This window comes from Stegodyphus dumicola, chromosome X1 (genome assembly GCF_044657685.1).
Source record: "Stegodyphus dumicola isolate Sdum_Otavi_A_Nest chromosome X1, ASM4465768v1".
Lineage (NCBI taxonomy): Eukaryota > Metazoa > Arthropoda > Arachnida > Araneae > Eresidae > Stegodyphus > Stegodyphus dumicola.
In genome coordinates, this window is record NC_140780.1 from 260,295,491 (window position 1) to 260,323,276 (window position 27,786).

Here is a 27,786-nt window from a genome sequence, read left to right on the forward strand (position 1 = left end):
TACCAGGGAAAGACTGGGAAGGATATTTAATTTCAATTAAAATCTTGATTCAATATAAAAATAATACCTAGTGCAAATTCCTTGTCATCTGGTGATATGACTGCAGATGGATCTATAATTTTTATAACTTCTATCTGCTCTCTAATATCCATATGACAAGTGACTATTTCTGATAATGCATGCAATGTTTGCAACTGCTCCTCTGATGACATTTTAGACCTAAAAATTAAAAGAATTGAGACATATTACAGAAATGTTAACTGTATATACACAGCTTCACATATATGACAACTTGGCATTACTGGAAGTGTTTAAAAGAAGGGATAAAGTCTGGAACTTGCAGTTTCACATATAAGTTTATTACAGTGGATGTAAACAACAAAAATAAAATAAATGATCTAAATATCCTTATGTTTCGGTAAACCTATGTAAATTTTTTTAATCAAAAAATTAGAAGAATCAAATTGTCTTCACATGTTTCATGAATGTTAGATAGTATACGGGTATAAAATGGGAAAAATTTTAAAGTCATTTTAAGAAAATATTTTAAATTTAAAAAAAAAAAAAAAGAATAAGAAGAAAAAACAAGTGACAAATTTTTATTGCAACCTACACGTAAAAAGCAAGGAAAATTTTCCCAAATTAATAATTTAAATATGTATATACTAATACTGCTTAAATGAATATTAGTCTCCTGAAACCTTGATAATTTTCCAATGTGATATTAATGGTTTAATGACTACAGCAACCAGAACTTTTAGATATTGTGAAATTAAATAATGTTCAAGTGGTTGCTGTCCAAGAAACAAAGTTGAACAAAAATATTGCTTTGAAAATTCAAGGATATATCTTTAGAGTAGACAGAATATCAGGAGGTGGAGGAGGCTGACTTTTTCTTTAAGGATGTTAAATATTAAAGTATTGATATTTCAGTAGATCAGCCTTCCGATCTTGAAATTCAGAGCGTCAGGATACAATGGAGAGGGAAATATGTATTTTAAATGTTTATCACCCTCCCAACAAAAAAAAAAAAAAAAAAAAAAAAAAAAAAAAAAACTATCAAACTTTTCTAGCTTCATGGGCAAAAATACTATAATTCTGGGAGATCTAAATGCAAAACATGTTAGTTGGGGATATTCTGGTAACAATGATAGAGGAAAGGACATCTTACCTCTGAATAGTAGAGATTAGATTCTTTAACTATAATTCATGATCATCTACCAATCTCTATAGAATTTAAGAAAAAATTAGTCTACCTATCCTGAATGAAATTCTGGTATTTTAAAATGGCTAACTGGAACTCTTTTACAAATTCAATAGATAGCAGCTTGGCCTTGAAACCGCTGCAAATTATTTAAATAACAATTGTTTAAATTTCAAAGGAGTTGTCCTTAACAGTGACAGGAGAAACATCACTAAAAGCAATATGAAACAATACATTCCTTTCTTCACTCAAAATGCTACTATTCTAAAACCCCTTTTGGAGAAAAGAACTTGTCTTGTAGGGACATTCAACGACAGTGAGCACAACTTAAGATCCAAAATTAACAAGATCAATGCAGAAATAAAGACAGCCTATGCCCATCTGAAAAGATCAAGATAGAAGAAAATGTGTAATAAACTTGATGCCACAACATCCAATTCAAAACTTTGCAGATTGGTCAAGAACATAATAAGGAACAGGATCAGTTCAAAGAAATGTAACTCAGTTAAAGATGAAAATGGTCAGGCTTTACCAGATGATGAAACAGCAGGCAATGACCTTGCTGTGCATTATCAATCAAGTAGGCTTAACTTTACGAGTGATGATAGATCTATTTTGAGATAAGCAGGAAATGTCATTCATGGATGTCGTAGCTCTGACTTTGGAGACCCAATTTCAGCCAAACAATTTTCCTTGCGAGAACTACTCCCTGCGATAGCTTTTCTCTGAGAAAATCCCCTGGCCCTCGCAGCATTCACGCACAAATGCTAGAAAATTTTGGTCATAGAGGTACACACCGACTAATGAACATCATTAATACGTCTTGGAGAAAAGGTACATTACCATCTGAATGGAAGAAGGCCATGATTATTCCAATCAAAAAAACCAGGCACCCCAGAAGACTTCAGACCTGCAGCTCTGACTTGACCAGTAATCAAAATAATGGAGAAAATGATCCTAACAAGAGTCTAATATTACCTAGATTGTGATACATTAATGCCCTGTCAACAACAGTAGCTTTATAAGAGGCCATAGTACTACAGATCAAGTTCTGTATTTCTGTCAAACCATAAAGATGCTCAGAATCTTAAACTCACTCACCATATGGTGGCTGCCCAACTAGACCTCACAAAGGCCTTCGATAGATTATGGATACACAAACGGATTTTTAAAACTACATGATAGTTTTAACCTTCAAGACATACTTTTAGATGGATAGCAGACTTTCTGCAGCAAAAACATATTAAAGTAGTGCAAAGTGCTTTCTTTGGATATAAGAATTAGAACTTTTGCAAACAACATTGTTCTCTGGAGCTCTGAAAAAATTATAACTGAAACAGAATTGAAACTTACCAACTCTCTAACAGCTTTGCCCAACTTTGCTGTAGGGCTGAAATTATGTTTTAACCGAGTCAAATTAATTGTTACTTTTTCGCTACAAATAAGCACTTATACAGATACCAGCTGAAGTTGAGGCTTGATAATCAGGAACTTACCTACAAGAAGCCCCCTAAATATTCAGGGTTTATTCTTGACACTGAATTCTCATGTTACACGCATATCAAATATAGTGTTAGAAAAGTAGAAAACGATCAAACATTCTGAAATACATTGTGGGTGGGGACTGGGGAACTTACCCTCAGAACTACACTCATGTCCATAAATTAAGGATAATTTGGAGTCACGCAGAAATCGAACTCTAAAATAAATATATCACCTGTAAAATCACTACACACATCAAGAATCATATGCAAATTTCAGGAAGTAACCAGATGACACCGATGGTACGTCACAATGACGAGAGTGTAAGAGAGTGATATATAAGGAATGCAGGCAAAGAAGTAAAATTGTTCGCAGGTGCTTTATAAGCATTTCAGTGCAATAACCAAATAGTTATGACACAAAGGACGCATTTGGATGTTTTTTACGTGGTAGAATTATCGGCCGTCTGGAATGTAGGCGTACCCAACTGGAAGTATCAGACGAACTTGGAATTGCCCAGAGTGTCATCTCCAGGCTTTGGCAATGATTACAAGATGATGGTAATGTGAGTAGACGTTGCAGCACAGGTCGCCCCAGAGTTACAACGCCGAATGAGGACAGGTATTTGGCAGTTACTGCCAAAAGAAAAAGGCGGAGCACAGCCTCAGACCTGTCTCGTCAGCTCTCTTCAGCCACTGGTACGACAATTTCAAGGCAGACCGTGTACAGATGCTTAGGGCAGATTGGTCTATTTGCTCGTAGACCTGTCAGATGCGTTCCACTTACTGCAACTCACTGTCACCTGCGGTTAGCCTGGAGTAGAGACCATGCATTGTGGACACCACAACAGTGGGCTTGTGTGATGTTTTCCGACGAGTCCAGGTTTAGCTTGCAGTCTGATTCTCGCCGGACTTTCATATGGAGAGCTCCAGGTACCCGTTACCACCAAGATAACATCATTGAACGACACCGTTAAAGTGCTGCAGGAGTGCTCGTTTGCGGTGGAATTACTCTGGGCTCCAGAACTGACCTGCATGTTCAAATTGGAACCATGACAAGCCAAATCTATTGGGACATCATTCTGGAACAACATGTACGTTTGTTTCGGGGCACCATGGGCGCACAATTTGTGTTTATGGATAACAACTTCCATCATCACCGGGTAAACATCGTAAGCGAATGCCTTCAATCGGAGGATATCACCCGTATGGACTGGCCAGCATTCTCACCGGACTTGAATCCAGTAGAATATGTGTGGGACATGCTTGGCCGACGAGTTGCAGCCCGTCCACCTCCTCTTACATGTCTACCGGAACTTCGGAGAGCATTGCTTTTTGAGTGGTGTAATATCCCCCAAGATCAGATCAATAATTTGATACTCAACATGCCTAGACATTGTACGGACTGTATTGCATCGTCTGGGAGACATACAATATATTAACAATCACACCAACCATGTAATATTGTTTTTTTGTAAATAGGTTTTTTTTTTTTTTGTAATTTGCACCAGGGAGAAAAAAATCGCTAATTTTTTAATAATATCAAACATATAGCATCTTTTTTGCTGTTTACCTTTTGTTAAATAAATAAGCTTTACAAATAAGTCAAATTTGTTTTGCTTCTAACTCTTTTTTTTTTGCCTGATTTTGCATTATCCTTAATTTACGGACATGAGTGTACTTTATTTCCCACTCATTCGACCCATACTTGAGTTTCAGTTTCTAATTTATTGTTGTGCCTCTGACTCCAAACTGAATAAATTAGAAAATGTTCAATTAAGTGCAGCTCGTATTATTACTAGGTTAAGCCATAGCTGCCCTATTGAAATACTCTTTTTTGAGGCCAACTGGCAACCTCTTCAGATTAGAAGACTAGCTGACCTTGTTAAATACTTTCACAAACTCTCTAATTATGGCCAATACAAAACTTCAATGTATCTAAATGAGTGAAAAAACAAACAGATAAATAAAAACAGCACTTTTGGCTTAGTTGAGTCTCAGAGCCTTTCTTACAATGTTGAGACCAACTCACTACAGTGCTGTTTATATCAATCTGAGGGACTTTCAGTGTTCACGTCTGCTAAAACTTTACTACTTCTGTAAATAAGGATTTTATCATTGAATACCTAAGACAGTTGGCTACGGAGGTAACAAGCCCCATTCCAACAAATGCTATTAAGATTTTCACACATGGCAGCAAAACTGCTGATTACAGAGGTAGTGGCATTTACAGTGAGACCCCTCGGGGAAAATGACTGTCATCATGATCCAAAGCACTGTTCTGTCTTTTGGAGCAAACTGATGACAAACAATTTGGGGCTCATGGCTATACTAACAGAAAGAACTGGATTCTTGTAGGCAACAAAATCAGTATTTCTATCCTACAAAAACTACAGCTACTTTCCTAGCACCCTGATACCAATTTACAGTGGATCCTCTCTCATATGAATCTTATACAACGAAATGGTAGACAAATTAGCAAAGGAGGGCTGAGGTCCTTTAACTCCTTTCTCTTCTGCTTTCACCTATCTGGAACTATATGAAAAAAATCACAAATCATGGTGGAATGGTTTGTGCCCCCCACCCATTACTAGCACTCGGCTAGCAGGCCTGGTTAGGCTCTAAACCTTGAGTGTGACAGGAGCTCCCAGACTGCACTCTTAAATTGCCAGCAGTCACATTAAATGACTCTCAAGGAGGGCATGAAAATAATTTTCCACATGCACCAAACTGCCGAGAACATCAGGCATCTGCCAAAAATTTTTTTAGCCTCTCTAGGAAGGATATTTATACCAAATCCCTCTTTCCACTCTACTTTCTTAGAATCAAGTCTTTTGGACATTGTCTGACTGTCAGAATCTGAAGGAAAATAACACAACAAATGACTTATTCAAAAAATATTTGATAAATGCCTTTTATATGCATAAATGCGGTCTTTTTCTGCTGGTGATCCTGAAAAAGGGATGTGCATCATAAAATCAAAGACAAATAGAATTCAGCTATAAATTTTGACACGTGTTATTTATTTGGCTGGCATAGGATCCCCCAAATTATATTCAACAAGTGTCTATTAAAAGATTGAACACTACAATAATAAACTATTATTTTCCATATTTTTTAACTCAGTTACTTCAAAAAAATTAAGGAAAGATGAACCCTCTTTTTCCTATGACATCACTAGATACATGTGTGACTAAACATTCACCATGTTTATCAGCTTACTGTTCTAGTTTTCCCTAGCCCTTCAAAATGAGATTAAGAATCTATTACAGTGTTGTTATATTAGATATGAAATCATAAAAGAAATTATTATTCTTCACACAAAGATGACTTAAGCACAAAATGTGATCATATGTGTCCCATTCATAGCATCTGAAAAGTAAAAGATGTTTACTCATGTCTCCTACTTTGAAAGTTTAAACAAAATAATGCTGATTCATAGAAAAGAATTTTTGGCAGATATTTTACAAAATTTCAAATATGTTTTAGGTTTGCCTCATTGCTATCTCCATGACTGAAATCTCAAAGTACATGCACTACATTAGCATTTTTAACACATTTACAGTATTGGATAACAAAGCTAAGAAAAACAGTTGACAACTCGCAAAAATCTACTTGCACATGATTTTTTAAGTCCTGTAATAAAACTCAAATTACACTGACTGAAACTGACAAACTGAAAAATACCCACTCAAACTGAAACTATTCTACACTGAAATTGACAAATATCCACTCAAATTGCAATGAGATTAAAAAGCACAAACAATTTTAAAAAAGTGATCATACACAGCAGACAAATGACTAAGATTAGTGTTTGAGTAAGACCAGCTACAACTCAACACTGTTTAGATTTTAAGTTTATGTTTTGAAAATAAGTTCTATGGTTTCTGTAAGAATAACTGCTTCTAAATTTTTTGGAAATATCTGCAATTAAAGTGTTTTTTCATATTAAATCCATAGTTATTTTCGAATCCTTTAAAATATTGCCGTCCGTGGAACAGGGCCATGGAAAATTTTTAAAACGGGAAAGAACACAATTACGGCAATATTTCACAACTTCTTTGAAAGAAGTGGACAATGTTCTAAAAGATGAAGCAGAAAGTAAGATTGATTTGATATCTGTATTTAATATATTTAGCGATAAAGCTGACAGATTATTTCAGTTAGATGAAAAAAAGGGCGATATTTCCAGTGTAGTAAAAATGAAACCAAGCGAAATTTCCGTCTTCCTAAGTTAGAATTGAAACGTTTTGATGGTAATATTAAAAACTGGCTAGGATTCTGGGGACAATTTAAAAAGATTCATGATGATGATGATAGCATTCATGCAGATGATAAATTTCAGTATCTTTTACAAGCAACTGAAGAAGGCTCATTGGCTAGAGATTTAGTTGCAAGTTTTCCACCATTTGGCGAAAACTATTACAATGCTATAGAACAGCTGAAATCTCGTTTTGCTAAAGATGAACTATTAATTCAAATTTATGTTCGTGAACTTTTAAATCTAGTTTTAACGCAAGCGAAAAGTGGCGAAAATTTTACTTTGTGGATTCTTTATGATAAGTTGGAGACTCAGCTGAGAGCATTAGAGACTTTAGGGGTAACGTCTGGAAAATATGAAGCGATGTTATATTCTTTAGTAGAATCAGCTCTGCCAGGAGCTCTTATCAAGGAGTGGGAACGCACACACAACCGTGGAGAGAATAAAGACAAGATGAACATGTTAGGAAATTTATTAGAATTTCTTCGTTTGGAACTCGAAAGTGAAGAGCGATTACAACTTGCTCGATCAGAGTTTGCGAATGATCAATTTGAAAAATTTAAAATGAAAAAAAAAAAATTCCTACTGCAGCTTGTATTGTATCTAATGAAAAGCAAAGAGCTGAGAAAAATGGCAAGCACTGTATATTTTTTATTCAGTCGTTTCATAATACCTCAGAATGTTTTAAGGCTGCCGAGATGTCATTGGAGGCGAAAAGGGAAACATTGAAGAAAAGGGGAGCTTGTTTCGTCAGTTTGAAGCCAGGACACAATCTAAGCTGAATCGGATGCACAGGTTCTTTTGTCACCAAAAAATTCTCCAACGTTATTGTTAATTATATTGGTGAAAATCATCAATGGTGACAAGTCCGGAATCGTTCGTGGATTACTTGATACTGGTGCTCAGAGATCTTTCATACGAAAAGATATTGCGGAGAAACTAGGATTGAAACTTGTAGATCATAATGAGTCATGGACTTTTTGGGGGCAGTGAAACTAAACAAGAGTCCCATAATGTCTACAATATTACATTACAAAGCTTGTGTTCAAATTTCAAGTACACTATTTCAGTTTTGGATGAAAAGAAGATATGTGGTGCGATTCCACGTGTAGAGGATCCTGATATTTATCCAATTTTGAAAAAGAAAAATATACGCTTAAGTGATACAGGAGAATATGTGCCTGAAATAGGTTTATTAATAGGAGCTGATTATCTTGGTGCATTATTGACTGGGAGAATTGAGCCCATTGATAATAATTTGGTAACTATTAAAACAAAACTTGGATGGACGCTTTAAGGTAAACAAAGAAATAACTCAAAATCTTTGGAGAGTATTGTATATGCTAATAATTTGGATTTGATGGAATTATGGAGCCTAGATGTCATTGGTATAAGATGTCCTGCAGAAGTCAAAGCAGGTAACTGATGAAGAAACGGTAGATTTTTTCCATAAAACTATTAAAAGAAACGAAGACAAAAGATATGAAGTATGTTTGCCATGGAAAAGTGGACGTCCAGAATTAGAAACAAATAAGGAATTAGCCATTAAACGGTTAATGTCAACTATCAAAAATCTCATACAATCTGGACATTTAAGAGAATACGATGTGTTTAATGAGCAGGTTCGGAATGGAATTATCGAAATTGTAGATAAAGACGAGAAAAAGGGACACTATTTACCACATCATCCTGTGAAAAAAACTGGTGTAACAAGAACAAAAATTCGTCCGGTTTTTGATGCGTCAACGAAAAATTCCAAAAGAAATTCCTTGAATAATTGTTTAGAAAAGGGGCCAAATTTATTAGAATTGGTAATGCAGTTTCGAGAAAAGCAATTGGCGTAACATCATACATCAAAAAAGCATTTTTACAAATCAGTTTGAATCCAGAGGATAGGGAGTATTTTAAATTTCTGTGGTGGAAGGATTTATCAAGATGAGAAGAAATAATCACTTGTAGAGCGGTATTTGGTGCTCCTCTTAGTCCATTTTTACTAGAAGCAACTATAGCTTACCATCTAGAGAATGCTCCGGATGAAAGGAAGCACACCGCTTGTCAACTCAAAGAATCTTTTTATGTGGACAACTGTATTACGAGTTTAGAAACTAAAGAAGAGGCAGAAAAATTTATTTCTGAAGCTAAGGAGCTGATGTCTTCAGCACAATTCGAACTACGAGGCTGGGTTACTTCTGAAAAAATTGTAGAAGAGACACATGACAAATTAATTTCAATTCTAGGTCTCTCGGATACTGAAATCGATGAACTTTTTCGTAACAGTATGGTTGAAAATCCAGAAAAGAGTTGTGTTATCGGCTGCCCAAAGATTATTTGACCCTATTGGGATAACATGTCCCGTTTCATTGATACCAAAACTATTGCTTCAAAACATTTGGAAGAGGAAAATTAATTGGGACGACGTACTTCCAATAGATATATCAAATAGATTTTTAGCCTGGGTCAAGGAACTATCTTTACAGAAAGAATGTAAGATTTCACGGAGACTCGTCTCAGGTCCATTTGAAGACTGCCGAATAAGTCTACATTGTTTCTGTGATGCCAGTGTAGTTTCCTATGCTGCTTGTATTTTCTTACGTTCCGAATTTAATGAGAAGATTTCTGTCAAGTTAGTAACGAGTAAATCAAGAGTGGCACCTACCAAAGAGATTACAATTCCTAGATTAGAACTCTTGGGAGCTTTGATCTTATCAAGATTATATGGTCAAGCCGTAGACGGACTGGAATTGAAAGACAATACAGTGTTTTTTTGGACTGATTCAACTGTTGCTTTAACTTGGATCAAAAGAGAGAGTTCTTGGAATACATTTGTAGGAAACAGAGTCACAGAAATAAGAAAGAATACAAACCCAAATGACTGGCATTTTGTGCCAGGGCATATGAACCCAGCAGATTTGCCTTCAAGAGGTTGTGATGCTAAGAATTTATTGAAATTTATTGTGATTGAGAAGCTACAATAAACTCTAGGCCACTTACACATATTGAAGACAATTCTGAAGGTCTGAAGTCTAACTCCCGCTTGTTTCTTACAAAGTATTCCTAGCAGTGAAACAACTGATTTAGACGAAACTGACAGTAAAAGTTTAAATATAAGATTGCATTTTGTGCAAAAATTAAGGCAGGATTTAAGAATGAGATTTTGGAATGAGTATTTAGCAATGTTGATTCATAAAGGTAAGAGTCGGAAAGAATCTTTAAGAGTTGGAGAGGTTGTTCTTTTAGAAACTGATGGCAAGCGTATCGACTGGCCTTTAGGAATCGTCACTGAAGTCTTTTCTGGAGCAGATGGGCACTCAAGAGTTGCCAGAGTGAGAACAGCTGATGGAGAGAAGTTGAGACCATTTCAAAGACTTTATCCGTTAGAAATTAACAGTTCAGAAAAGTTACCATTTGTTGCCCAAGATGCTCGAAGGGAGGAAAGTGCCTCTACACCCTGCAGCTAATGATTCAGATTCCAGCGAAGATGATGATTCCTCACCCAAAGTCCAACATTTTGTTACTAGAGCTGGCCGATGTGTTAAAATTCCCAATAGACTTGATTTATAACTTTTGGTGCAATTTATAGGTATCCTACAAATTGCAAAGTGGGAGGTTGTTTGAGTAAGACCAGCTACAACTCAACTCTGTTTAGGTTTTAAGTTTATGTTGAAAAATAAGTTCTATTGTTTCTGTAAGAATAACTGCTTCTAAATTTTTTGGAAATATCTGCAATTAAAGTGTTTTTTCATATAAAATCCATAGTTATTTTTGAATCCTTTAAAAATTAGATTAATTTTACATTGTCCTGTTTAGTTTCAAACTCATTCACAAAAAACAAAAGAAAAAAGGATTAACTTGCAGGCTCTGTCAGAGGTATGCTGCTAAGGAAGAAAATTAATAGAGACATTGATCTTGTGACTTTTAGTTATTTAATTAGAATAGACATAGAATTTATTTTAAAAGGTTAAATCAAAACTCCAAAAACTTAAGTTGTTTCAGCTTTCAATACACTTGTATAAACTACTCAGCTATTAAATTCTTAAACTGCCAAATCAGTGCCAAATTATAAGAACAATATTTTTATAAAGATGATTTTTATATTTTTCAATGCAATGTATGCTTTAAACATAGGATTTTCTTCAGCATTAATTGTGATAAAATTATGTCATGAATGATAGCTTTATCATTTTAAAAAGTATAGATAAATTCTGGAATGGAAGTTATTGTTCACAAAATAGCAGTGGGGGGTCCAGTTATATTGATTTTATTAAATAATGCATAATTGGCAAACAATCACCTCAGTGATATTACAATACTTGCTAAATCCTGAAAGGTTAAGAAAGCATTTTTCCCTCGATGCAAAACTTTTAATACAAGCATACATAATATAAATTAAATGTAAATTCTTATTATAATTCAAAACAAAAAAAAATTTTAAATATTTAAACAAAATCTTAATAGAAAAAATAATCATGAAAAATAAGCACCAAATTATATATCTTGCTTTAACTCTGCAATATGTAAGTCAACTGAAGAAATATCTCTGCACAATTTTTCTTTTTTTGACTCCAAAATTTTAATCTGTGCCTGTGCTTTCCTTTTGTCTAATAATATTTTTTATGTTTAGTATCACACAGTTTTTTGTTTTTGTTTTTTGTCTTTAAGTGCTTGATGATATGCACCATGAGCAGATATGGCATATCGTAATAGATCAGGAGTTGTGCTAATATTCATCACACCTCTACATTTATGGCATCATAAAAGTCTCATACTGCTGAAGGTTTTCCGCCAACATATCGTAGAAACCACTTTCTACTGTGCCATTACCATGTTATAAAATTAGAATTAGTTTTACAACACTAATTCTTCAAAGACTGAATTAGTAACCGAAGCCTTAGTCCTGCAGCATAGTTAACAAAAATATATTCCCACACACCCTTATACTTCTGAATAACAATTCTTAAAACTGCACTTTTGATTTATCTGCAACTGTGGAATTTAGCCATTTACTTTCATACAGTATATGCAGTAACCTCTCAACCCTTTTCTCACATAAAAATTAATTACACGTAATGAGCTTAGGATTTAATGAAGAAATTTATCTGACTAAGCTATATTTAAATGGGATTCTTTCAACTACTTTTGATGCAAGCTATAGCAAAATGGTTCTGCACAGAGTTTTAAATTCTTTTTTCTTTAGATCAGACACTCCACTTTCAGCTAAACTTGCACCAGCAGCCACACCCATATCTGCAGTGTTACAAAAATGGTTTGATTCAAAATATCCATTTTTATCAATTTTTTAAGTTACTGCCTCTTGATTTAAATATCTTTTGATAAATTTTGAAAGAAGCTGAGCATACTATGGAAATTTGCATACAGAAGGAGGCACACGGAAACAACTATCTGAAATGATTTTAGAAATGAATGTAGAACTCCCATAACAGAAATTTAAAAAAGAGAGGATATTTTCACCAAAAGAAACTTAACAGCTCTCAGTCTTTCAAATGATAGTCTTTGGCAATTCAGATGATTCTAAACACACTTTCGCATGAGGAAAAATCTGTCAGCAACAGGTCTGTTTTCACACCATCTTACTTCATAAAATGTCGATGGAAATGCCATACAGTTAGTGATAGTAATATAATCTGCTTACTAAGCAGAACTATCTTTAAATACTCTATGCATGTCTTTAAATAATACATTTAAGATTCCCATCATCATGCCCAGCTCTAGAGGCACAGTGAATGAATGCAAACCACAGGACATAATATCTAATATACGAGAGTCATCATTTGCTAAATTTTCTTTCAAATCTATGAGGAAATTAAGATTGATATTTGGTCTACACAAGGACACTTGAAGCAATTTCTTTTTATCTAGTTCTTAGGTTTCCTCCAAAAAAAAAAAAACTTCAGAAGGTCATCAGCAGTAGCATGTCCCTGAAAAATTGACGCAAGCTATCTTGTGCTAACTTCATTCTTCATGTTGTTCCAAAATCTAGCAAAAAGGTCCATTTCACCTTTGGTCAATTCTATTTAAAGCTTCTTAAAGCAAATTACAAATTTGGTATTCTTAAGATCAGAAATGAGCATTTCTTTTTAGTATGGAGCTATACCTAATGACACTAAAAACGACATATTTGTACAACCCAGAGTTCGACTTTATTCGTGTCATCAAACATTTTTTTTAAACAGAAGCATCATTAAATACATTTAAAGAAACATGTGAAACAAACAAGTTTGACAGCCCAAAATAAGACTTTCTCCTTAACTACGAAGAAGTTTAAATTTGATGATTCAGCAACTAGTACTGGAGATTGTTGCACTTCAGAACAGTTTATATTTTCACAGTTTATTTTTAATTTTTTGATCACATAGAAATGATTTTTTTATGCTTTACACTGCTTATGTGGCTTGTGATTTCTTTCCTTCCCATGTTACTAAGGATGATGTTTTTTGGCAAAACATGCACACTGCCATCTTAACGGCTCCTTCAATAAGTTGTAACCATGAATCCACTGAGCATTCAGATTCGAATCTGCCCAATCTGGATTAAAACGTCTTTTTCGCAGACATTTTACAGCTAAAGGAATGAAAGAAATCTAAGAATATTTTAAAATAAATTCAGGTATTTTATACTTTATTATTTAGCAGCATATGTAAGTAAAAACGTGTTTTACAAAATTTCACAATGGTATGTCATCATAGTGATACAATTAGTTTTACTGGTATGCCAGAGAAAATTTGCTGAAATTTAATAAAGCATTATTAACTAATAATAAATAAATTTAGAAAAAAGAACCCACATCAAATGATATGAATAACATTAAAATAAAGATATTTACTTAAAGATTGAACAAGATTAAACATGAATTACAATAATCAATGGCATTTGGGCAAACAGTTATATTTAATTAGTTAACCTAGATGACTGATTATCTTTTAAACAAATACTACAAAATGATAAATAACGCCTTTATTAAAACGCAAAAAGAGGTTTAAAAGATTTTGTTTTGTATGAGAATGGGGAGGGGGCTTTGGCTTATTTGATTACGACAAAGCACTCGAGGGCTATCTGCTTAAGAGGAAGGATGCCTTCATGGAGTACTTTCTAAGGGAATTGGCTCGTATACACACAGGGAAAACCACAAAAATCCCATGAAGGCAGCCCATTCGCATAACTCGAACCTCAGTGAACTCTAAGAACTACCAGTGCTCAGCGATTTCACTGCTTGGCCACTGGTGAGCCATGATAATGTTGGGAAGGCTGAACAAAATCAAGAATTTTAAGGGAAAGAAGTACTGGTAACTTATTTTTACTTCAGAAAGTGCATAAATAAAGGGGAGCAAACTATATTAAACATGTTTGTTTCTGAATGTGGCTGCAAGTTCTGCCCCCGTTTGTTTCTTAAAAATGAAATTTTAAATGTAGATTATCTGAAAATAAAAACAATGAAAAATCAAATATTTTGGGATTTACCAAACAAAGTATCATATTTTCTTGCATAATTTTGAAGTCTGTTAAATCCTAATATATTCATGCCACCCACAATATTGAAACGCTTAACAGTTCAATTTAATTTTTTTAACAATACACAAAAATATGATTCAAAAAGCATCAATAGATTTCTTTTAACTTAAAAAATGTGTTGCATGAATTCTTATTTTAACAAGCCAATACGATAATAATACTAAGTAAACATAAAAAATATTTAATAATGTGTACAAATCAGTTTCACTCAAATTTTTTAATTGGAGATGACTAAGAAAAATGACCTTTCAAACCAAAAGTTTCTTCATTCAACAAGTACAGATTTCTTGATCTTAGTTTTAATTTTAGTTAACTGTTTAAATTTAAGAGAAAAAAAAAACTTAGTCTGACATTGATTTTCAGTAATTCTATTTTGATGGGTTATGAGACAAGTCCATCTTCTTCAAGCACTAAAAAAGTGTACAGAAATCACCCCCTCCCCCCGAAAACATTTAGACTAAGGTTGCCAAGTTTCACATTGCGAAAGTTCTCTAATTGGGGTATGCCCTCCGAGTATTAAGATCTGTGGTACAGCATCAGTCAATTAATTTCAAAAAATGTTATTAAAAATATATTTTCTTCTAAAATGCTGCAAAATAACATGTTTATATTCAATTAGTAGTTAGAATCCACTGCTATTTTGAAGGATATTTTTTCTCATCATTTAATGTTACCAAAATAGCTGTGGACAAACGTGATCACATGAAGTGGCACCTACTGTATGTTATCTACATGTACTTAGCTCTGTAAATATAATTTAAAAAATATTAGTTTCCTTCATTAATTACATAGTTTATTTAAATAATGCTGCACAAGTAGAGACATGGAAAAAAATTACCATAATTTTGAAGAGGATAAATATTCCAGGGATTTCGTCTTCCTTTTTGTGACATTTATATCTGTGTTTTTATCAGTACCAGATGGCTGACACTTTTTTGGATTATCGGTTAACGACCACCAATCGAAATCAGAAAAACCTACATATAAAAGGAAAAAAGCATTAACTGATGCTTTAAACTGCTCTTCTCATATTTTAATGTCAGGAAGGCAAAACGCAATGAATAACAAATACACTTCACATTTTATATATTTATACACATCGCAATACACCGAATTATTAAAAGAACATTTATATAAATGCTGAGTATGAGCTGGTATCTTATTGTTAATTTTCCTCTTTTATTCATTTGTCAATTTCAACTTCAAATAAATGTAACCATAATAAGTCAGACAAATATATTTACCAATTACATTGTTGTCTTCGAGAATCTGAGACACAAAATTATCTGATATGGGTAAGATGTTATCTAGATCATCCAGTGCTAGTCCTTCATAGTCAGAAGAGCACGTACTCATATGATTTGGAGTTGTGGAACAGCTTGATAGCCTCGTACTTTCACTGTAATAAAAACAAAGATCATAGTAATTTAAATTGGCAGTATATTTATTCTAAAAACCTTTTACAGCAAAAAAACATTAACCTTCCAAAACACCAAGGTTTCTGAACCTCTAAAATTCTCCAAAAGACCATCAGAAAGTGGTAATTTCGGTTTGGTTTCAGTTTATGTGATTATGGCAAAGCCTCGAGGGCTATCTGCCAAAGAGTAAGGATGCCTTCATGGACAACTTTCGAAGGGAAACTGGCTTGTATACACATTACACATGCAGTATTTTTGGATTTTAATATATAAATAATCCTCTCAAGTTATATCCTTATTCCCTTTCTTCCTATATACTACTATAACTGGCTAGACACATTTCAAGATGCATGTCTATTTACTTAAAGCTATCATTACTAATATTTGTTAATGTAATAATCAACACAAAGAAATATTCTTGTAATGTATAGAATACAGTAACAAAGTGAAACTTTTAAGATATGAGAGGAAAGATAATATCGCTAAATCGAAATAGTAAAATTAATCAAGTTATGTAACCATCATTTTCTTGCCAGTTGATGAACTACTTTTGGTGGTAGTCAGGGGTGTTTGTGGGACTGCAAAAAATCCCCTGAAACTTTTACGGACTTACCGACATTTTGGAGTTTCGAGAAGGGGAGAGAGAAATGAAAAATTACAATTATGAAGTATTGAATGACCTAATTATAAAAGTTCAATGAATTACGTTTTTTGCAAAATTAATACCATAAATTTTCAAACATATAAACTACTACATTTTATGTAAATATTTTAAATTACCTGAATTAATTCTCTAAAATATAAATGTACACCCACCTAATGGTTCTGGTCTCTTCAAGAGCTTAAGTTTTTTAATGGCAAGGGATTCACAGATTTTGAAAAAATTTTCTCTTTTACTGCATCTTTTCATATCAAAATAGATGTCATCAAACAAATCTTCTCAGTATCTATCAAAACATGAAGCAATTTTTTTTGCACAGTTATTAGCTGTGTGACATGTGTCACCATTAATATCTAATAAGTGGGGTGCTTTGTTTGATCGTAGTCTGGTTTCAACACCCCTTTTTTTTCCACGCATGGTGTTAAATGAGTCCATTAATTCACTAATTAAGTTTGCCCATGGAATATTATTATCTTCAATAGTATTAACAACTGCTTTAAAAACAGCTTTTGAATTGCAAGATTCCATCTTTAGAGAATCAAAATGATGAACTACAACTTCATTTTGATTGCTGTCATAAAACTGCACCAATATTGCCAGTATACTTTCTTGAGCATTGCTAGTACTTTCATCCAAATTTAGAGAAAATGGAGTCTCCTTTAAAGTTTTAATGATATTTTCCTTAATAGTTTTTGCGAGCCCATATTTCATCTTATAACATGCAGTAGTAGTCCTGGACATTTCCAACGAGTTTAGAGCCGTCTGATAGCGGCTCAACTGTTCAATACCTCTTGGCGGGCTTTTCTTGTCACTATATCCAATGGCCGAGCATCAGTCTCCAGTAAGTCATCAGTACTTTTTGAATTAGCATAATTATTTAAAGTCATTGAATGTCTAATGCACTTTGAATATTTTATGTGCATCACAGTTTTACAATGATTTGTGAAAGCCTTGAATCCTTCCCCACCATACTTCAGCAGTGAGTTACAAAAAACACAATATGTTTGTCCAGCAACATTTATTTTCTTGCACCATGTGCTGATGGTATTATCTAATTTCTGCTGCTTTTTTTTTATTTTCTGATATTTGTGGGCTTGTCTTTCATTTGTGGTAAACTTCATAATTGCAGGAAGGTTGACTTTTATTTTTCTCATTTACAGTTGAAGAAATTTCCTCGAGAATTGCACATGCAGAGGTAGAAGCAGTTTCCTTTTCTGCTAATGTAGAAGGTTTTTCAGAGACTTTTGTAGGTGACTCATCTGAAATACACGTTTTTAAGTCCTCTTGATATGTTTTCCAACTTCTGTTCATATTCAGTAAGAGATCTTTGTGAATTGGATCAGTCATTGGATTTTTTTAGCCGTATTTTTCACATGAGGTTTTTTTAGAAGCCATTAAATCATATTTAATAGTCTGCACTGCATCTAGGGAATCAATCTTAAGAGAGATTCTATAGTCAGTGACAAGTGTATCCATTAAGTTGAATGCACTTTCCACTAATGGGCCATGGAAGCAACTAAGGCAGGCTTTGACCAATTTAGCCAATGTAGGATACTTATAATCATTTGTGAAATCATCTTTTAAATTAAAAACTTTAGACCAATATTTATCAATTGTACACTTGACTTGACTTCCACTTTCATCAGATGTGTAGAGCATTTCTTTGGTGATATCAATATCACTCTGGTATAACCTTATTTCCGCTTCTACTTTTGAATTTTCATTATCACTAAAAATATGGAACATAAAATATGATAATTTTTCAAAAGCTAATATTGTATTGGTTTTACCTCTTAGCTCTGGATCTAATGCTGTAAAACTAATTAGATACGAATTTTTAAGGGGTAATTTCTGTTTCATATGCTGTGCTGTATAAGTATAAGCTTTCATCAGAGAAATTTGGAATTCTTTTGCTATTGGATGATTTTTTGATAATTTCTCCAGGAGAGTGGAAGCTTCTACACCAGTAAATATTACTTTGCTAGGTAGATGGAATTCTGGATTTGTGACATCAACCTTTAATAAATCATTATAAGATGTGCACTCTATATTTTCTGGCTTCACAAAAAAAGAGAAAAATTTTTCCATCAATTTATAAATACTGGAATGTATTAAATGAAGCATTGGTTTTTTTGTTTCAAATAATTTAATATATGTGTTGAACTCTGGTAATACTGCTGAATATAATGCCATATGCAATAAATTTTGTTTTGCATAACAAATAACCCATTTAGTATTCTTTTTTTTTTTTTCGAGCTAAAGCATCCTTTGTGAGTTGTTGAGAATGCAAGCAAGAATACACCCCTTCAACAATTTTTTTCTGAGCTGCAGAAATATTTCTTTTATTGTATACAGTTTCAACATAAGAAAAATAATCCCCTTTATCAGTTTTATCCAAGTAGTGAAAATAAAATGCAATAAGAGCATCCCACAGATCTTTGATTCTTTCTAAAACACATAAAACGTACACCCACCTATGCTCTGGTCTCTTCAAGGGCTTAAGTTTTTTAATGGCAAGGGATGCACAGATTTTCAAAAAATTTTCTCTTTTACTGCAGCTTTTTATATCAAAATAGATGTCATCAAACAAATCTTCTAAGTATCTATCAAAACATGAAGCAAATTTTTTTGCACAGTTATTAGCTGTGTGACATGCGTTACCATCAATATCTATCAATATCTAATAAGTGAGGTGCTTTGTTTGATCGTTGTCTGGTTTCAAGACCCTTTTTATTTCCACGCATGGTGTTACACGAGTCCATTAATACACTAATTAAGTTTGCCCATGGAATATTATTATCTTCAATAGTATTAACAACTGCTTTAAAAACATCTTCTGAATTGCAAGATTCCATCTTTAGAGATGCAAAATGATGAACTACTTCATTTTGATTGTTGTCATAAAACTGCACCAATATTTCCAGTATACTTTCTTGAGCATTGCTAGTACTTTCATCCAAATTTAGAGAAAATGGAGTCTCCTTTAAAATTTTAATGATATTTTCCTTAATAGTTTTTGCGAGCCCACATTTCATCTTATAACATGCAGTAGTCCTGGACATTTCCAACGAGTTTAGTGCCGTCTGATCGCGGCTCAACTGTTTGCAGAGTTCAATTAAATTGGGAGCAACATTGAAAGAAAGAGAATTCTCGGCGATAAACGAAGTTATTAATACCTCTTGGCATGCTTTTCTTGTCACTATATCCAATGGCCAAGCATCAGTCTCCAGTAAGTCATCAGTATTTTTTGAATTAGCATAATTACTTAAAGTCATTGAATGTCTAATGCACTTTGAATATTTTATGTGCATCACAGTTTTAGAATTATTTGTGAAAGCCTTGAATCTTTCCCCACCATACTTCAGCAGTAAGTTACAAAAAACTCAATATGCTTGTCCAGCAACATTTATTTTCTTGCACCATGTGCCGATGGTATCCCCATTACCATCTCTCCGTTCAATCCAATTCCATCTAAATGCATTCCGGACACCTTCTACTAATTGTATAATATCACTATTTATATTGAGAAATTTCATAGTGAAATTCTCTTGCGTACATAAATAAAAAAATATTTCAATAAACGAAACAAAAAATTTACACATGCATCAATAAATGAAACGAAAATTTTACACAGCGGAGAAAAAAAAGTTGAGAAGCAATCAATGACAAATAGCTAATACAGCAAAAAATCCCCCTTCTCTACTTATCGGCGCCATGCCAGGAGAGATAAGACCTTTGAACCCAGAGTCACGTGATCGCACATCTGGTCGAACGAAGTCTCTCCTTTTTTTTTCTGCCGCGCCTACTTACCGAAAAGAATCCAGAAGAGAATGTCCGAGAACCAGTGGAATGAGTCATAACTCGCAATAAGGAAAGAACAAAAAAGAAGTTTTTCCCCCTTTTCATGCATTATCACTGACTTTGGAGAAAGAAAGGAAAAGTTTTCACAACAATAACATTCTTCCCCCTCTCAAATCAGCATTCTCATCATTTTGAAGTCTCTCTCCTCTGCCATTCGATGAATCTTCCAGGACCCATCCTCTCCCCATCCCTGCCTTTTCTGCAATTTTTTCAAAGGCGGACACGACTCCACCTGCCTTGCAATAACGAACTCTGATGTATTTCCCCTTCAGCATGAATCGATTTTTCTTGGCATTCTGCCAGATACAGATCCCATCAGTTTAGGTACAAGTACTTGTTGAATAGTTTTTAAGTAAGAAGGGAGCGGAAAATTTTTGAAAATGGCACCTAAACGACACAGAAGCTATACTGCTAGTTTTAAGCTTAATGTAATTTCACATGCTGAACAAATTGGAAATAGAGCAGCAGCTCAAGAGTTTGAAGTAGACAAGAGATGTATTCGACGTTGGAGAACTAAAAAAAAAAACTGAAAAATATGCCACAACAGAAACGAGCCAAAAGAAGTGATACTGTAAGGTGGCCGAATCTAGAGGGCAACCTTGCAAACTGGCTAAAAGAGCAACGAAAAAAAGGAATGGCAATTTCAACTGTAGAGATTCACTTAAAAACAAATTTTATAGCAAAGCAAATGAACATAAATGATTTCAAAGGAGGGCCTTGCTGGTGTAGCAGATTTATGAAAAGAAAAAATATTTCTGTGCGTACTAGAATAACAGTCAGGCAACAATTAGCAATGGACTGGCAGGATAAAAAGGCATCTTTTCTAAAATATGTGACAGATCTTATTGACAAAAGAAAGCTTCTTCGGTCACAGATAATAAATATGGATGAAACGTCGTTAGCTTTCGACTCTCCTGCAAACAGAACTGTTGATGAAACTGGTGCAAAAACTGCATCTGTGCTCACGACGGGGCATGAAAGAACGTCATTTACATGTGTGTTGGCTTGTGCCGCAAACGGTGACAAGTTAAAGCAGATGATCATTTTTAAATGAAAAACTATTCTGAAAGGAGATTTTCTTAATGATGTAATTATTTGTGCAAACGAGAACGGCTGGATGTGCGAAACAATCATGCATGAGTGGCTACAAAAAGTTTGGCAGTGTCGTAAGGGATCTTTTTTCCAACCAAAAGGGTTATTGATAATGGATTCCATGCGTGCTCATTTACATGAGTCAGTGAAAACCAGATGTCAAAAATTGTCTACGATTGTAGCAATAATTCCTGGTGGTTTGACAAAAATCTTACAACCATTAGATTTGTCAGGTAATAAATCCTTCAAAGCTGAAGCCCGAAAGCGGTGGAAGTGTTGGATGAGTGAAGGATTGCATAGTATACCAAAAGCAGTAAAATTCGTAGAGCATCTTATGAAGAAATTGCAAAGTGGGTAGGAAGTGCGTGGAAATCGATAAAAACATCGTCAATAAAGAAGCTGAAATTATATCTTTAGATAAAGAGACTGTAAACCAAGAGGATGAATGTGACGATCTGGAAGACTTGGACTTAGATCAGGATTTACTAAATCTTTTTAATTCAGATAGTGAAGAATCAGATTTTGATGGCTTTATATGATGTATAGTTTGCTGTAATTCCTTTTGTAAGTAAAATTTAAAATTTCCTTTTGTAATCCAAATTTAATATTTCGTTGTTGCAACATTTTTTATAGTATAGTCTAAGTATTACAAATATGGACTTCTTTAGTGGGTAAATATAAGCATATTCGTGAACGCAAATATATTTTCAACATTTCTTACCTTTAATTTATTTTTGAGTTATGGTTTCATTTCATGCATTTTTCTTAACTGATATGTCATATATCAGGACATGGGTTGAGATTTTGCATCTATACGGCCCACGACGATGTCACGTGCAATTTTATCTATTGCGGCGTTTCCGCTGATGCGGCCTTTTTCCCGGAAATTACGGTACACAAAATCAGAAATAAAATTCGTTGATTTTCAATGCAATCTACGCACTCTTAAACATAGGATTTTCTCCAGCATTAATTGTGATAAAATTATGCCATGAATGATAGCTTTATCATTTAAAAAAGTATGGATAAATTCTGAAATGGAAGTTATTGTTCACAAAGTAGCACTAAGGGGGCAGTTATATCGATACTATTAAATAATGTATAATTGGCAAACAATCACCTCAGTGATATTACAACACTTGCTAAATTCTGAAAAGTTAAAAAAGCATTTTTTCTTCTGATGCAAAACTTTTAATATAAGCATACATAATATAAATTAAATGTAAATTCTTATTATAATTCAAAACAAAAAAAAAAAAAGACATTTAGAATATTTAAAGAAAACATTAATAGAAAAAATACTAATGAAAAATAAGCACCAAATTAGATTTTTTGTTTTAACTCTGCAATTTGTAAGTACACTGAAGAAATATCTGCACAAGTTTTGTTTTGACTCCAAAATTTTAATCTGTGCCTGTGCTTTCCTTTTGTCTTATAATATTTTTTTTATGTTTAGTATCACACAGTTTTTTTTTTTTTTTTTTTTTTGTCTTCAAATGCTTGATGATATGCACCACAAGCAGATCTGGCATATCGTAACATATCAGGAGTTATATTAATATTCATCACACCTCCATTTACTTTTATGGCATCATAAACAGTTTACCATATTATTAATTGAAAAACCACTTTCTCTACTGTAATATTGCCATGCGATAAATATTAGAACTGGTTTTATAACACTCCAAAGTTCTTTAAAAGCTGAGTTATTAATCGAGTCCTTATAAAAGTGATCAAGTCACATTGCAGCATAATTAACAAATGTGTCTTTCCAAACACTTCTGAATAATTCTTTAAACTACATTTTTTATTTATCTGCAACTGTGGAATTTATCCATTCTACTTTCAACTACTTTTGATGCAAGCTATACCAAAAAGGTTCTGCACTGAGTTCTGAATTCTCTTTTCTTAAGATCAGATACTCCACTTTCAGATAAATCACACCAGCAGCAATACCCACATCTACATCTGCAACATTACAATAAATGTTTTGATCCAGAATATCTAATTTTATCAATTTTTCAGGAGATTTTGCCTCTCACAGTATATCCCTTTTGACAAATTTCAAGATGACTTAGCATACTATGAAAAGTTGTATATAGAAATGGGCACAAAGAATCAGCTGTCTGAAATGACATTTTAGAAATGGATGTAGAACTCCCGCAACAGAAATAAAAAGGGGAGATTTTTGCCAAAAATAGCTATCTTTTGAGTCTTTTAACTGATGCAGTTTTTGGCAGTTTGGATGATTCTACGTAGTTTTTCACACGAGGAAAGATAGCAATAGCTCTTTTAACAATCTTACTTCACAAAACTTTAGTGGAAAAGTCGTACAGTTAGTGATGGCAATATAGTCTGCTCACCGAGCAGGACTGTCTTTAAATACACTATGCATATTTTTAAATAATGCACTTAAATTCCAGTCAGGAGCTTTATGGCCAGCTCTAAAGGCATCGTGAACGATGACATGCAAACCACATGGCCCAATATCTAATATATGACCGGCAGAATTATTTGCTAAATTTTCTTTCAAATCTCTGAGAAATTGAAGATTGACATTTGGTCCATCCAATGATACTTGCAGCAATTTCTTTTCATCCAGTTCTGAGGTTCCCTCAAAGAAACTTCTCAGAAGGTCACTGGCAGAAGCATGCCCCAAAAAAAATTGATGTGAGGTATCTTGTACTGACTTCATTCCTCACACTGTCACAAAATCTAACAAAAAGGTCCATTTGACCTCTCTGGACAATTCTATTTAAAGCTTCATCGAAGCATATTACTAATTCATTGTTCTTAAGATCAGAAATGAGCATCCTTTTTAAGTATGGAGCTAAACCAAATGACACTAAATATGACATTTTTGTATATCCCAGTGTCATAGCTTTAGCTTTATTGCTGTTATCACACATTTTCTGGAACAGAATAGCAGCATCATTAAATGCATTATGAGAAACATGTGAACAAACAAGTTTCTTAGTTCAGCTAAAACTTTGTCCTTAGTTACAAAGGAGTTTAAATTTGATGATTCAGCAACTAGTGCCGAAGACTGCTGTGTTTCAGAACTGTTTTTATGTATGGAGAAATATTTTTTAAAGTTTTCTGAGTTCATCTTTTGATTCCATTCTTTTTCTGATTTTCTTACGTTTTACACTGTTTATGTGGCTTGTGATTGCTTTCCTTCTCATGTTACTAAGCATTTTTTTTTTTTTTTTTTTTTTTTTGGCAAAACATGCATCTTCCCACATTAGGAGCTCCTTTGATATGTTGCAACCATGGACTCCACTGAGTACTGAGATTAGAATCTGCCCAATCTGGATTAAAAAATGTCCTTTTTTCAGCTTTTTTGCAGCTAAAGGAAAGAAAGAAATCTAAAGGAAATCTAAAGGAAAGAAAGAAAAGAAAAAAATTTAATATTTTTAAATAAATTCAGATATTTTATACTTATTTAGCAGCATACTTAAGTAAAAAACGTGTGTACTAAATTTCACAATGGTATGTCATCATACTGATAAAATTAGTTTCACGGGTATGCCAGAGAAAATTTGCTGAAATTTGAAAGCATTTTTAACTTATAATAAATAATTTTAGAAGGAAGAACCCACATCAAATGATATGAATAATATTAAAATAAAGTTAATTAATTAAAGATTAAAAAGTGAATTACAATAATCAACAGTATTTTGCCAAATATAGTTATATGTTTAGCCAAGATGACTGGTTATTATTTTGTTTAATTTACTGCAAAATAACAAATAAGGCTTTTATGAAATAGAAAAATGTTTAAAAGATTTTGTTTTGTACGAGCATGGGGAAGGGCACAGCAAAATCGGAAAATTCAAGCGAGAGCAGGATTGATTATTTTTACTATATGAAGAGTATAAAAAGAGGGGACAAACATTTTAATATTTAATGTTTGTTTCTGAATTCTGCCACGAGTTCTATCACCGTTTATTTATCAAAATTAAATTTTAAATGAGAATTATTTACAAATCGAAACAACGGAGAACTGATTTTAATAAATTACCATATTTTCTTGCATAATTTCAGAGTCCGATAATCATGATGTATACATGACACCAACGATGGTTGAGAAGCTTTACAGTTCAATTTGATTTGTTCAATACTCCACAATAATATGATTCAAAAAGCAACAAACTTCTTTTAACTTTAAAAATGCACTGCATGAATTCTTATCATTTTAACAAGCAAATAACGATAGAAAGTTAAGTAAACATACATTAAAAAATATGTAACAGATTACAAAGTTTAACTTACCAGACTTTTTTAATTGAAAACAGAGAAACGAGTTCTCTTAACCACGAGGCAGAACTTTTTCAACTCTTTCTTCTGTTCCACATACACATGCGAGCCGCTGAATTCAGGAGGTTACTGGAAACAGAGATGGTGGAAATTTTCTTTGACTTTGAAAGACAATCTGATCAGCACTGTGAAAATTTGCTCTACGGCAGCTGCCCAAATAAGGCATATGCCATACATAATTCGCCAAGAATGTGATCGCTTTCAACATTGGAGCGAAAATAATTTTTTGGGGTTTCGCCATTATGAAATTCCCCGACTTTTCCAGATTTTGACTAAAATAGTTATTAAATTCCCTGATTTTTCCCCAACTTTTTTGGTCAATTTTCAATTTCCCTGACTTTTCACGGTTTTCAAGGTAGCATGGCAACCCTGTTTGAACAGGTGCAAAATCCTAAAACGTGAAATATATTAAAATAGATATTATTAAGACACAAACATACAGCATCAAAACAAAATCAAATTAAATAACAAAAAACTGCCTCTTTCAGGTAGTGAAACAAATTAGTATTCACCTCTGGCCCAAAGAAGCTAGTCACATTCATTAAAATGTTTTAACCAAAGTCTTTAAAATACAGACACTTAATTAAAAAATGATGAACTGAGCATTACAGTGGGGGCAAATCGGTTCACAATCTGCTTTTATTCGAGGGTAATTCATGAGTGACCAATTCTAATTTGAGTAAGTTGGACTTTCTCCTTCCCAGTTCCTAGCAGCATTCGAATATTCAATTCTAATTTTCACACTTCTTAGCTTATTATCTACCCGACCATCCCAGTGTTTCTGCCATTTATCTAATACTTTCTTTTTGTTAACGCTGACGATATCGTCAGGAGGGCCAGCCCGACTGTACAAATCGATAGTCGACTTTGCTGTAGCATCTGCTAGCTCATTACCTCTTCTGCCTAAATGCCCAGGTATCCAACAGTACAAGATCTCATACCCACAGTACCTTAAATTTAGATCGAGAATGACGACATCTACTATGAAACTGGGCCAAAGGGCCTGGGTTTGAATCCCGGAGAGCGCATGGTTATAACTGTCCGTCCTTTCATAGGAAAGGCGATAGTGGCCCACCTATTAGATGCCTCCATAATAAAGAGACCACCACATCCGGCCTTGTATAAATTAATAGACTAGGTTACATTTATAATTGTTCACAATCTGCCATTAAAAAAAAAAACTATGACAGGATTCTGGATATCACAAAATGCTTCTAATGCTTTTAAGGCACTAATATAGTGGGTATATATTATAAACTTTCTCTCACTTTGAATGAGAGCTCGCAATAAATAGCAGTCAATTCCGATGTGAAGACTGAGCATCAGGCAATCATCTGCCTACCATGTGATCTTCAATAATGAAAGAGATACCCCCTGCCACCCACCTGCTTTTGATCCATCAGTAAATACAGAAACATAACTACTGTAGTTTTGCTTGTGCTAAAAAAAAACTGCCTGTATACCAACTCATTAATAGAGTACAAAGTCCGAGGTCCGAGATCCGGACTCGTCGGGACTTTGGGAATTTCAGATATTAGATCATCAGTTTAAATCTAGGAAGATGGCATGTAGAAATTATAAAATTAAAAATATGAAATCGTGATTTATGGACTAATGAAGCATTTATGATCTAAAGGGTATCAAAATTGACAAAAAAAGCCTAATATTTATTCGTTTACTTTATTAAACATTTCTTTCAATGTAAGTTGTTCAAGTTGCTTCGTTTTCTGTGCTAATATTTTCTCTTTAATTCTATAGACAGATATAATTTCTTGTTCAGTTACAAAAATCCATTGTTCAAGTCCTGTAACTGCTGTGTCAAGCATTCTGATTAAGTTATCAATCGAAAACTTTTCGTTTTCTATAACCTCTCTATCATGTCCTTCACTATATTGGTAGCGATATTTTCTGGATCTAGAACTGTACTACAGATTTCCCTCTTTGTTAACTGATTCACGATT

General features: G+C 33.6%; 1 protein-coding gene across 3 annotated transcripts in view; it reads right to left on the bottom strand.

Moving 5' to 3' along the window:
* LOC118193001 (uncharacterized) overlaps positions 1–27,786 on the bottom strand; it is a 75,566-nt gene that overhangs the window by 19,345 nt on the left and 28,435 nt on the right. For 2 of the 3 annotated variants that reach the window (XM_085807608.1, XM_085807606.1), the window contains one exon: positions 15,880–25,894. In XM_085807608.1, coding sequence (XP_085663734.1) covers positions 17,909–18,745 — 837 coding nt within the window. In that variant the 5' untranslated portion in view covers positions 18,746–25,894 and the 3' untranslated portion in view covers positions 15,880–17,908. The other variant, XM_035364030.2, reaches the window with a different exon arrangement.